Below are 13,281 nucleotides of genomic sequence, written 5' to 3'. Positions count from 1 at the left end.
AGCCACAGCAACGGGGGATCCGAGCTCACGGCAACGCCGGATCCTTAACCCACTGAGCGAGGCCAGGGATTGAACCCACAACCTCATGGTTCCTAGTTGGATTCGTTAACCACTGCCCCACAATGGGAACTCCTTTTTTTTTTTTTTTTTTCTGACTGTAATATGCCATTGTGTGAATAAACCAAATCCCTCCATTCTATTGATGATGGGTGCTGGACTAGTGTCAAATTTTGGCCACTATGACTAGTGTTGCTCCGCCGCTCTGGTCCATGCCTTTGGTCAACACCTAAAGAATTTAAAGGGACCCTCATTTCCTTTTTCGGGAGGAAGCATTGTGCTGTAAAGCAGGCCAGGACAGGATTTGAAGAGAAGTAAAACCTCATCCAGGGTTAAATTCTCAGCCACAAGTGTTTCAGGACCCGTGCTTCCTGAGAGGGAAGAGTGAGGCCCTGAGACTTGGGCTGGGACCTCTGCCAACGCCCTGGACCACTCGATCCCCTCTCCCAGCACCCCCCCATCTCCCTGAACCCTCAGGATTGGCAGAAGGAGTCCAGCCCCTTCTTAGAAGATGGTGGCTCCCCACTCTGAGGGCTGTGAACATCTGGGAGGAAGCCAACCTCCAGGACACAATCACCCCCTAAGAATCTGCCCTCATTTCCTGTCCAGACCACCAGACCTATGCGGAGGTCAAGGGTTGGCACGGCCCCCTAGGGATATGCTGGGCTAATGAGGGAAGAAACTAACTCCTGTGGCCAGGACCCAGAAGAGTCCCTGGGGGTGGCTCTCCAGGAACTAAGTGGGGATGGGGGTGGGGGGATGCAACACTGACCTAGGAAGAGCCTGTCCACACAGACGGGTCACTCGCACACAAGACACAGGGACATCATGCCCTTGCCAAGCCCGGGAGACTGGCACGCATGCACTGCTGGGGTGGCTCCTAGAAGCTTGGGAGCAATGAAGCCTCACACTACATTAAATAAACAGAACTGGCCATGGCAGAGGGTGAAAGAAGGGGTCAGAGGCTCAAAGTATCCAGCGTGCTAAAATGGATATTATCTGACCCGAAAACGCACCAGATGCGTAGTATCCTTGGCAGCTCCTGGAGGGCACTCCTTTTACAAGGAAAGGAAGAAATAGGCTGGTGAGGAGACACGGGGAGTAGCCGTCCTTCCTGCGCTGGGTCTGTTAGGTTTGTCCCAGAAAAACAAGACTTAGCTCTAAGCTCTCTCCCGGCTCCTGGAGAGACATGACTAAGTCTTCCACGAAATCATGTGACCCAACCTTAACGACTGCCCACTACCCAAAAGAATGTCTAAACCTCTGTTCATATGCTATTAACAATTCCCCCAAACTGACTGCTCTGTTCCTTTTCACCCTATTTACACAAGAAATGGACAATCAGCTTCTGCACAGAAACCCCCTTTCTCGGCACCCACATATAACCTCCCTCCTCGAATGGCTGACTGCTGACCTCCCTTGTGTCATCCCGGCCGTACACCCTGCTAATAATGTCTTTTATGCATGAACTCCGGGCTCATGCTTTCAGCCGACCATACAGGGTCCACTGTAGGCGATGCTGTTACCGGAAAGATGCTACCAGCATCCAGGTCCTTGTTCACGGAGCCGAAGAATGAACTTCTTGACTACACAGGCAGCAAGCAAGCCAAGGTCTTTATTACCGGAAGGCAGATAGCTCCCAGCACAGACACTGGGAGGGGGAGGAAGAGTCCCCCTCTCTCTTGTGCTATGGAGGCTTCTATTTTTTCAGGACGGGGGTACCATCATGGGCTCCTGCTCTCAGTTCTTCTCCCTACTGGCCTTGCCCAGTTTACCCGGATCAGGCCTCGTCCAACAGGGACTTCGGCCTTAGGGGATGCTCCTTAAGTGTTATGGTCCTTTTGCTCTTCTTTCCCCTAGACTTAGAGTCGCCACGCTTTGCCTTCCTTTGGTGGCAGTCAAATGCATGGGTCAGGGGTTCATGTCCACCTTGATATAAAACAAATGTACTTTCAAGAGTTAATCTTCGCATGCGCCAGGCCTGTTGGTCTTGATTCGTTTTTACAAACCTGCAACCATGGACGTTAATCAGGGACCATCTCGAAGCCCGTGTTCCTACACTAAGTACCTGAATTATGACTCTGCCTCAATGCTGTTTCATAACTGAGCTCCCCAGGGTCAGTGGACTGATAGGATCCGGGACAGGAGCGGGCAGGGAAGCACCTGCTTGTCTGGGGCCAGGGGAGCTGAAGTAGGGGGTCACGTAGCAGGTTCTGAATGGCGCCCAGCTGCAGGGGTCCTCTACAGGATGACCAGAACAAGAGGTGAGGTCAAGACCCTGGAGGCACGCGAGGTCGCTCAGAGGTCATTTGCTTGTTTCTGGAAGCACCCTCCAAGGGGATCCCCCCGGCAATGGGCACAATTCTCAAATCGATTTCTTGGTCTGTGGGGTAAAAGAGATCACCCCGGGGGGAAGGGCCAGGGCGAGACCTCAACCACTTCCTCCACTGTGACCAAGAGAGGACCTGCCAAACATCACGCCGCTGAGAAACAGCAGAGGGTAGAGCCATCCTCCAAGGCTTTAAGGACACAGGGCGGGGCCCCATCCTATTTGCCTTTAGTTCATCCTATTGCCAGGGGGCTGGTGGAAACCCCGCCAAGGAGGAGCCAAGATTCAGCTCTGTGTCCATGTGGATGTGGCTTGAAGGGATTCAGCTCAGAAGAGAGATGAAAGGGAGAGCAGGGGACAGAGGAGGGCGGGGAGCATCGGAGGGAAGAGAGGACAAGTCACGTAGGAGGACCTTAGAATAAGCAGTGTTGGTGCAGGGAGGTGGCCAGTACCCCACAGCCGGGGACTTATGCAAAGCAGCGGGAGAGGAAGCATCTGGGACAAAATGGGCTGAACGGAAACTCGGTTCTCCTCCTACAATTTCCCCATTGCCAGCCTCTGCTTCCCCGAGACTCAAGACCCGAGAGGCAGCCGTCGCTTCCTCGAGGGAAGGGCGGCAGGTCAGGCTCAGGGGGTCCAAGGCCCAGGCAGGAAGGGGGTCCGAGGTGCATGGTGGGCACGGTGGACGGGCTGCCTGCAGGGAGGGTGGGAGGGGCTGTGTGTCCAGCCAGGCTGGGCGTGAGCCCTGAGCACTTCCTTCTTCCCACAGGCAGACCCAGCTTGTGTCCATCACTACCTTTGACCGCTGCTCCGGACCTGATCTCTTCTCACACCCAGCGCCACCTCTGCCCTGTCCTGTCCTGGCAGAGACCCCTCAGCTCCTCGGGGGCAAACCCGACCTGGCCCAGGTCGCGTGGCTTTCCCAGATGCACAAAGGCCTTGACACAGCTCCCGGCACCTGCTGCATCTCGGCCCCCCTTTTCTCACCCCCTTTGCACCTTATCTGCAACACGCAGAAGTGGGGCCACCAAAGGAAGTGAATCAGAGACAAGGGCAAGGAGATAAACACAAGCAGCTTCACTTGAACCTTGAAGGAGAGCCAAGGGGTTGGCGGCAAGTCCTTGGGAGATTGAGCGCTGGTTATCACCGAGGATGAGAGGCAGGGCCGAGTGGCTGCTCTGGGCTCTGCTCCTTCCCTTCCTGGCAGGTGAGTGGGGCAGGACTCCGGGACCTGGAGGGACGGAGGCTGGGCAGGGGACATGGAGGGTCTGTCCCGGGAGAGGGGACAGGGTGGGGCCAACTCATTCATCCGGACACTTACTCGTTAGACAAAAATCAAGTTTTTGCTACCTCACAGGTTGGGAAACGAACAAGAAACAAACCCAATCCCGAAGGCTCCTCCCCTTTAGGACAGTGCTCTGTGCAAAAGGATGAAAAAATGCAAGAAACAGCTCGTGAAGGAAGCCCTTCCTGATGACCTGACTGTTCAGGGGCTCAGGTGCTCAGGCTCCAGCTCAGATCCCCCGATCAAGCTGGCCTGGCGCATCTGGCTGGTTTCAAAGCCTCCCCAGCTGGTCTTGACTTGTAGTTTGAGCCGAGACCTCTTCCCCTAAAGAGGGAGGAAGACAGGCAGCAAAGCCAGGGTGGGACAGGCTCTCTGAGTCGTGCTCATCCCCACCCATGAGCACCTGAGCTTCTGTTCTGGACAAAGGCCGGCCGTGGTGCAGGGTAGTGAGTGCTGAGATGGGGCTGCAGTGAGCCGTGTCCCAGGGGCGGGAGGACCAGAGATGAGGAAGTGTCTGGTTCTGGGCTGGATGTCAAGTCCCCGAGGGGCAGCTGGTCCATAATGCTCAGCGAAGACAGGACCTAGGGAGGGAAGACCAAAGGGCTCTGCTCCTTCTCGTTCTCCCAGGGGGGCCCCTGGGCACGGGGAGCCCAGGGTGTGGGGCAGGATGCAGGGAGAGTATCTTCAGGGAAGGAGGTTATCAGGGGAAAGAAAATGACCCCACTTATTCATTCAATGATTTACTCATCGTCTATGTAGGAGACAAAACGCTGATGGGGATTTGCATGTAGGAAATTCACAGGGGAAACTTGCATGTTATCATTGGCTTAATTTGGAAATTAATTGGGTAAAGGAATACATATGTGTATAAGTCAACTTGAACTCCACAGCAAAATATCCTAGACTGGGGTGGCTTTTACGATAGAAAATGACTACCTCAAGGCTCTGAAGTTCAAGATCACGTTGCTGGCTGATTTGGTTCCTGATGACGTCTCTCTTCTCTGCTTATTTCTAAGTGTAATTATCAGTGTCTTCATTATATTTCATTATATACTCAAAAATTCACTAACTGATGGAAGTTTACCTTGCTTCCGTTATTTTTGCTAAATATGTAATGAATCTTGGTGTGTACTTTCTGTGAGCTTCTCTAATTTTTTTCCTGGAGACCAAATCCTAGAAGTATCACCACTGGAGAAAGGGCGTAGTGTGTTTGATACACACAACTGCCTAATTGCTTTCTGTGTGGTTGAACTGTTACATTCCTTCCAGAACCTTCTCATGGTCCACCTCGATCCCATCAGGACAATGTGAGTCATCAAAGTTTGTTTGGTTTGAAACGTAAAAAAATGGCAATTTCTTCTGCATTTCTTTCTTCTTTTTTTTTTCTTCTTTTTTAGGGACCTACCCAAGGCATATGGAGGGTCCCAGGCTAGGGGTTGAGTTGGAGCTGTAGCCGATGGCCTACGCCACCACCACAGCAACACCAGATCGGAGCTGGGTCTGAGACCTACACCAGAGCTCAGGGCAATGCTGGATCCTTAACCCACTGAGCGAGGCCAGGGATCAAACCTGCATCCTCATGGATACTAGTCAGGTTCGGTACCCCTGAGCCACGACAGGAACTCCTCTTCTGCATTTCCTATTGGCTAGATTATTTAAACATTTGAATTTTATGGTCCATTGAATTTCCTCCTTGTGACTTGCCTCTTATCTCCCATCAATTTTCCAAAGGGAGTCTTAAGGTTTTTCTTCTATCCGGTCTTAATCAAGAGAAATGCTATTTATCCTTTTCTATATTATTTGTCCTAAATATTTCTCTCGGTCTGTTTTTGGCCTTTGCAGTCTTTTTTATTGGTACGTCCAAGTGCTATGTTTGCATACAAGTGACTGTCTCTTGGGTCATGTCCACTAATTTCAAATTTTGAAAGTTCTCTGTCATTCAGAAATTTGATAAAGAATCACTTCTGTTTTCTTCCAGTTTAAAAAATTGCAGTTTTATGGTGCTATCCTTAATCTCCCCGAATTTACCTGAAAGGAGAACCAGCCTAGGGTTGTGCTCTAACCCCTTCCTTCCCCTCCTTCTCTCTCTCTCTCTCTTTTTTTTTTTTGGCTGTGTCCACAGCGTATGGGAGTTTCTGGGCCTCGGCTCTTGCAGTGACAGTATCAGTTCCTTATCTCATTGCACCACAAAAAACTACCTTGCTTCCCCGTTTAAAAAAATTTTTTTTGTTATAGTAGATTTACAATGTTCTGCCAATTTCTGCTGTACAACAAAGTACCCCAGCCTTGCTTCTCTTTTTAGTCTTCTATGGAATATGTGAAATTCTTTTTATTATTTTATTTTATTTTATTTTATTTTATTTTTGTCTTTTTGTCTCTTCTAGGGCCCCATCTGCAGCATATGGAGGTTCCCAGGCTAGGAGTCTAATTGGCCTACACCATAGCCACAGCAGCTTGAGATCCGAGCGGCGTCTGCGACCCACACTACAGCTCTCGGCAACGCCAGATCCTTAACCCACTGAGCAAGGCTATGGATTGAACCTGCAACCTCATGGTTTCTAGTAGGATTCGTTAACTACTGTGCCATCACGGGAACTCCTGAAATTCTTTTTAATTAAAAAAAAATTATTGGGGGAGTTCCCGAAATGAATCTGTCTAGGAACCATATATATATGTATATGTGTGTGTGTGTGTGTGTGTGTCACTTATGTGTCACATATATATATATATGTGACAGAGTGACCTTGCTTTTACAGCAGAAATTGGCACATTATAATAAGTCAACTATAATTCAATCAAATTTTTTTTTTTTTTTTTTTGCTTTTTAGGGCCACACCCGCTGCATATGGAGGATTCCAAGGCTAGAGGTTGAATCAGAGCTACAGCTTCAGGCCTATACCACAGCCAGAATATGTATAAATTCAATCTTTTTAAAAAAATATCCTTTTCCATCATAGTCTATCCCAGGAGCCTAGATAGAGTTCCCTGTGCTTTACAGTAGGACCTCATTGCTTATCGATTCTTTTTTTTTTTTTTGGTCTTTTTGCCTTTTTCTAGGGCTGCTCCCGCGGCATATGGAGGTTCCCAGGCTAGGGGTTGAATCGGAGCTGTAGTTGCCGGTCTACGCCAGAGCCACAGCAACGCTGGGATCCAAGCCGCATCTGCAACTTACACCACACCTCATGGCAACACCAGGTCCTTAACCCACTGAGCAAGACCAGGGACCAAACCCGTAACCTCATGGTTCCCAGTCAGATTCGCTAACCACTGCGCCACGAATGGAACTCCATTACTCGTTTTTAAGATGTTAAAAAACCTGCTGTAGAACATAGAGACCTCTCCCTGATATTCTGTGATAATCTGTGTGGGAAAAGACTCTGAAAGCGGACTTCCCATCGTGCTGCAGCGGAAACGAACCCAACTAGGAACCATGAGGTTGCAGATTCGATCCCTGGCCTTGCTCAGTGGGCTAAGGATCCAGCGTTGCCGTGAGCTGTGGTGTAGGTCGCAGATACGGCTCGGATCCCGTGTTGCTGTATCTGTGGCTTAGGCCATTGGCGACAGCTCCAATTAGACCTCTAGCCTGGGAACCTCCATATACAACGGGGCCGGCACTAGAAAACACACAAAGAAAAGAAGAATTCTTGTCTGTTCATTCATTCAAATAATCTCTTGATTATATGTATATGTATACCTTTTCTTTCCTGCCAGATGAAATTACATATTTAACTCCGTCAAAATCAAAATGAGCAGAATATTTTAGAATATATAAATAATTCATGTATATAAATTGTATATCCCTATGTGTAATATATAAAATGCTATCAAACAGCACTGCATGCTAGAGAGAAAGTGTCCATGAAGAGTTAATCAATATAGCAACCTTCATTGTTGTCTTGCTTTATTTTTATTCATTTATTTATTGTCTTTTTAGGGCGGCACCCTTGGCATATAGACATTCCCAGGCTAGGGCTCGAATGGGAGCGACAGCCACCAGCCTAGGCCACAGCCACAGCAACACAGGATCTGTGTCACGTCTGCGACCTACACCACAGCTCACGGCAACGCCAGATCCTTAATCCACTGAGCGAGGCCAAGGATCAAACCTGCGTCCTCATGGATGCCAGTCAGATTCATTTCCGCTGAGCCAGCATGGGGACTCCATGTTGTCTTATTCTAAAGTACTGCTGTAGACACCCAGCTTCAGCAACCACCAACATAATGAGTCAGCAGCCATCAGCAGCAAGGCAAGACCCCCACCCACAAAAATATGAAAATTTGCAGAAGGCTCAGAGGATGGTTAGCATTTTTCTTTAAGAAATAAAGGATTTTATAATTAACATATGTACATTTTTTAGACAGATGGCTGTTGCACACTTAATAGACTATGGTAGCGTGTGATGTCACCTCTACAGGCATTAGGAAATAACCCAAGTTGTGTGACTTGCTTTATTGTGATATTCTCTTGTAAGGTGTATTTGTACCTTGGCTGTTACTCACCTCGGGAGCCCCTTGGGCAGGAGCTCTCTGCTCTGCAGGGGGCTGTGGGCCCGCCCTCACGGTGGGAGGTGACAGGCACGTGGGTGTGTGTTTTCCAGGCTCCTCTCCTGTCACAGGTCCGAAAGCAGTGAGGGGCCAGGAGCGGGGCTCCCTGGCTGTGCAGTGTCGATACACTCCTGGGTGGGAGTCCCACGGGAAGTGGTGGTGCCGAGGAGCCGACTGGGACAGCTGCAAGATCCTTGTTCAAACCACTGCATCAGAGCCGGAGGTGAAGAGGGACCGTGTGTCCATCAGGGACAATCGGGAAAAGCGCACATTCACCGTGACCACAGAGCAGCTCAGGCTGGACGATGCAGGCGTTTACTGGTGTGGGATTGCGAGAGTCGGATATGACCACGGGGCCCAAGTTAGGGTGACTGTTGACCCAGGTAAGAGCATGTGTGTGTGTGGATGTGTCTCTCAGGGCCTGCTCTGTCCTGGTCCCCGAGGTCCCTCTCCAGGGACCTCGCTGTCCCTCAGAGGGAACTGTCCCAGAGGGTGTATGAGTCCTGAGGTCCCCTAGACGCCCCGCTGACCCCTGGGATTGGGAGGGACAGGCTTCCCTAGATGCTCTCGCGGCTCCCGGGGCCTCCCCAGGGCGGGATGGAGCCTTTCCCGGCGCGTGAGCTTCCCCTCTGCACAGTCAGTGCCTGAGTCTCTGGTTCAAAGAGATGAAGGAAGGGGACGGTCCCAGGCTCAGGCCAAAGGGAGCCTCTTCCTTGGGACCCGGAGACCCCACTTCCCGGGAATGACCCCCCGGCACCCCTGGTGCCCGGTGTCCCAGCTCTTTCTGTGGTTCGGGGCGGGGACCTCACGGCTCCTGTTCCAGAGCCCATCTCAGGGGAGAGACCCGGCCGGCAGAGTCGCGGTGCCATGGCTAATTCCTGGGGTCTGGAAAGGCCTCTGCTCCCTGAAATCCCATCACGAGCCTTTGACGCATCTGGGATTAATGAGTTTTTCCTTCCTAAGGAGACATTCCTAATGCTTCCTTCTAGAAGGCAAACACTCCTGGGCGTGTCAGCTCCGAGGTCTCAGTGCCTTGGTTTGAACGAGTTTATCTGTTGGGCTCTGCCCCCGCTGATCCTCGGACAGGGGGCAGCAGCTCACAGGGCACCTGTGGCAAGGGGGGCGGGCACCCAGTCAAGGGAGCGCCCACCACGCCTGGAGCCTGGGAGGCAGGTTAGACTGCAAAGCGCAGGATCGTCTCCTCCATCCTGACACGGCTCCTGAGACGTGACCTTCCCGACTGTAGAGGCTTAATAACTTGCCCCAAGCAAAGGCTCTTCCTGAAGCTTATGATTTTGTCCAGGGCTGGTCCTGACCTTTGAAGGGACAGATCCTGGGGTGTGTCTGCCACCTGGACGCCCCCATTCTGCTCCTGTCCCTGTGGATAAATAAGATGGGGGAGGCACTGGCGGAGGTCCCCTCATGAGCAGCTGGAATGTTCGAAGTTCAACTGAGCACCAGCTGCCCTCGTCCTGAGGCGACCTTGGGCCCCTCTGACATCCTCCCTGGCCCTGTGCCAGCCCCCACCCCACCCCCGAGGCTCTGAGTGTCCTGGCGGCCAGGGAGATATGAGCCGTCCAGGCTGTAGGCCCCTTTCCATGCCCTGCTCTAGACGCCTCAGGGGACCGTGGTCCCCGCCCTTCACCCCAGGTTCAGAGCCACGTGCAGGGCTGGGGGCAGGTGAGCAGGCAGAGTCGTGTGTAATCTGTCTGTTATGCTAAGCACCCGCGACAGTGCCGACCACCACTTCCGCTATTAACACGTTCACAGCACCTGTCACCTCAGGAGTTGACTCCCTGAATATGACCAGCCCCGGTCCCAACAGCAGGTAAGCCAGCTCGAGGCTGCTGCTCCCCGTGGCCCACTCCTCCAACAGGGGGACCCTTTGTAGTCCCAGGTCCCGGCCAGAGCTTGTCTCCCGCCCCTCAGGCTCCACGGAGTGGGTTCCGACTCTGGGGACTCCGCCCACAGTATCCTCGCCGGCGCCCTGAGCCCCTCGTCCTGGGGCTGAGCGCACTTCGTAGGTGTGCTGATCCATACCTGCCTCCTTCCCATGGTCGCTGTGTTAATGTCTCGGGGACACAGACATGGAGCCTCCCCCGTGGAGCTCAGACAGGGAGACTCCGAGTGTGGGGGATGGACGGCCAGGCAGCCGGAACTGACGACATGGCCAGCACGTGAGGTCACCCATGTGGAGGCGGGGGTGGCGTGAGCTACAGCGAGGGAACACGGCTCGGATTCTGTTACGGCGAGAGCAATGGTTCTCGCATTTCCCCTCAACAGCCCCTGGTGGCTCACAAAGGGCTTTCCTGTCCTGTTAAGTCTCTTTACTTCTTTGGCCTCACGTAGGGCATGTGGAAGTTCCCAGGCCAGGGATCGAACCCACGCCGCTGCAGGGACCATGCCAGGTCCTTAACCCACTGGGCCACAAGGCAACTCCTGTTAATTTTTGACCCCTGCCCAGGAGTGGGCAGGTTTGCATGCCCCCATTTTACAGAGGAGAAACAGAGCCTTGGCCAGGCTGGGTAGAGCTCTGTCCAGCCATTGCTGGGGCTCTTTAGAAGCTTCCAGGCCTCTTTCACTTCCTCCCTTCTTGCCCCTTGGCCCTCTCACTTTGCTTCTAGATCTGCCCCATCTCTGATCCCTGGGTCTTCCCACAGAACCCCTTGGGAGATCCCCAATCTTCCTGCCCTCAGGAACCCCTTTCCTTCCCCCACCCCAATTTGCTCTCTGCTTTGAAAGTTTCTATGAAACTGCTTTTCACAAGTGATAACCGGGGACGTCCTGCTTGTGTATCAAAGGCGTGCATAAGTACCAGTTCGGGCCTTTGACCCACGGGAGAAGGATCGTTCATTCATTTACCCAGCACATAACCACTCAGCGCCACACCTGCCCATCCCTATCTTAGGGACTATGAGAGGATATGAGAATGAACAAAATAGCCAGCTGTCTGCTCTCCAAGGACTTTCAGTTGAGACACAGTTAGTGTACCAAGTAGACTTAATTAAGAAACTGATTGGAGTTCCCACTGTGGCTCCAATCAGTGGAAATAATCTGACTAGTATCCATGAAGACGCAGGTTCGATCCCTGGCCTTGTTCGGCGGGTTAAGGATCCTGCGTTGTCGTGAGCTGTGGTGTAGGCTGGCAGCTGTGGCTCCGATTTGATCCCTAGCCCGGGAACTTCCAAATGCTGCAGATGCGGCCCTGAAAAGACAAACGAACAAACCAAAAGAAATGAGGAAGGAGAGCGTGGGGGGTGCAGGCATTGTCAGCCTGGGGTCCGTAGGTTATTGGAACCCAAGACCTGGGAAGAGCCGGGCAGAGGGGGCCTGGGAGGCAGCTCATTTCCTGTCACCATGTTCCCCACAGGTCCCTACTCTGCAGCATCCACTTCTTGCTCCTGGTTTTTCTGAAGATGCCTCTGTTCCTGGGCATGCTCAGCGCCGTCCTCTGGGTCCACAGGCCTCAGGGGAGTTCTGGGCGGGAGACAAAGTCAGCCCCGTGAGAACCAGTAGCCCCCTGCTCTTCGATGTCTCATCCAGAGAGAAAGACCCTCAAACAGACGAAAAAGAAATGTTTATCAGGCAACAACTGAGGTCAGCAGCGACCGTGGTTCAAGAGGCAACGTGGCCCCTGTTTCAGGAAACAGCCCTCTAGGCCCTGGGAGCCTATAGCTGTGGTGCTTGGGTCTCTGGGCCTCACTCAAGGTTCCCCTTTCTCTGCACAGTCTCTGCCCTGCTTTCTTCCTGGGGCCTCCAACACAGCAGAACATGCAAGAAGAAATGCAAGGGAAAATGCCTTTCCCCAGGGCCCAGTTCCCGGAGGACAAATATCATCTCAAGTCGGCGAGCCGCCTGCGGTGTGATGGATTCTTTTTGTATTCCATGGGGTCCAGGGCTTCAGCCAGGAGAGGGTTCCAGAATTCTAGCCCCTGTGAAAATAGAAAAATTGTACTAAATGCTGGTGATGTGCCAACCCCAAGTGCGAACCTAAGGAAGTTCCCATTGTGGCTCAGAGGTTTATGAACCTGACAGGTACCCATGAAGTTGTGGGTTCCATCCCTGGCTTCGCTCAGTGGTTTAAGGATCTGGTGATGCGGTGAGATGCCGTGTAGATCCCAGACACAGCTTGGATTCTGCATTGCTATGGCTGTGGTGTAGGCCGGCAGCTGTAGATCCGATTTGACCCTTAGCCCGGACACTTTGATATGCCTTAAGTGTGGCCCTAAAAAGACCCCCCCCCCAAAAAAAAAGCCCCAAAAAGCAAAGCAAACAAGCAAAAACAAAATAACAACAACAAAAACAAGTGAGGACCTGAATCCACAAGTGACAGAAGACTCTGGCATGCCTGTCCTGATGCATCTTTGCCACTCGTGGGGAGGCGTTACCAGAAAGATGCTACCAGCATCCAGGTCCTTGTTCACAGAGCCGAAGAATGAACTTCTTGACCACACAGGCAGCAAGCAAGCCAAGGTCTTTATTACCGGAAGGCAGATAGCTCCCAGCACAGACACTGGGAGGGGGAGGAAGAGTCCCCCTCTCTCTTGTGCTATGGAGGCTTCTATTTTTTCAGGACGGGGGTACCATCGTGGGCTCCTGCTCTCAGTTCTTCTCCCTACTGGCCTTGCCCAGTTTACCCGGATCAGGCCTCGTCCAACAGGGACTTCGGCCTTAGGGGATGCTCCTTAAGTGTTATGGTCCTTTTGCTCTTCTTTCCCCTAGACTTAGAGTCGCCACGCTGTGCCTTCCTTTGGTGGCAGTCAAATGCATGGGTCAGGGGTTGATGTCCACCTTGATATAAAACAAATGTACTTTCAAGAGTTAATCTTCGCACGTGCCAGGCTTGTTTGTCTTGATTCATTTTTACAAACCTGCAACCATGGACGTTAATCAGGGACCATCTCGAAGCCCGTGTTCCTACACTAAGTACCTGAATTATTCGGCTTCAGAAGGGGACTCTGGCCCCAGTTCCATCCCTCACCTGGACGTGCACACCTGAGGATGACAAGCACCCCCCCCCCCGCGCGCCCCTATGACCACAGCCCTACCATCGCCACATTTTCTT

The 13,281-nt window shown here is 52.2% G+C and overlaps 1 protein-coding gene across 5 annotated transcripts; it reads left to right on the top strand.

Annotated features, from left to right (window-relative positions):
* The first annotated feature begins 2,870 nt into the window (after positions 1–2,870).
* Positions 2,871–12,283, top strand: LOC125114892 (CMRF35-like molecule 5). 5 transcript variants are annotated; one of them, XM_047758516.1, is made up of 5 exons: positions 2,871–3,051; positions 3,156–3,593; positions 8,270–8,599; positions 9,987–10,044; positions 11,587–12,283. In XM_047758516.1, the coding sequence occupies exons 2-5, from the start codon at positions 3,539–3,541 to the stop codon at positions 11,720–11,722; spliced, it is 579 nt and encodes a 192-aa protein (XP_047614472.1). In that variant the 5' UTR covers positions 2,871–3,051; positions 3,156–3,538; the 3' UTR covers positions 11,723–12,283. The 5 variants fall into 5 exon arrangements, with proteins under 5 accessions (XP_047614472.1, XP_047614467.1, XP_047614470.1 ...); XM_047758511.1 differs by having other exon boundaries at positions 9,939–10,044; XM_047758514.1 differs by having other exon boundaries at positions 2,871–3,058; positions 9,939–10,044.
* Positions 12,284–13,281: the final 998 nt, after the last annotated feature.

This window comes from Phacochoerus africanus, chromosome 14 (genome assembly GCF_016906955.1).
Source record: "Phacochoerus africanus isolate WHEZ1 chromosome 14, ROS_Pafr_v1, whole genome shotgun sequence".
NCBI lineage: Eukaryota > Metazoa > Chordata > Mammalia > Artiodactyla > Suidae > Phacochoerus > Phacochoerus africanus.
This window is presented reverse-complemented; position numbering and strand designations above follow the sequence as displayed.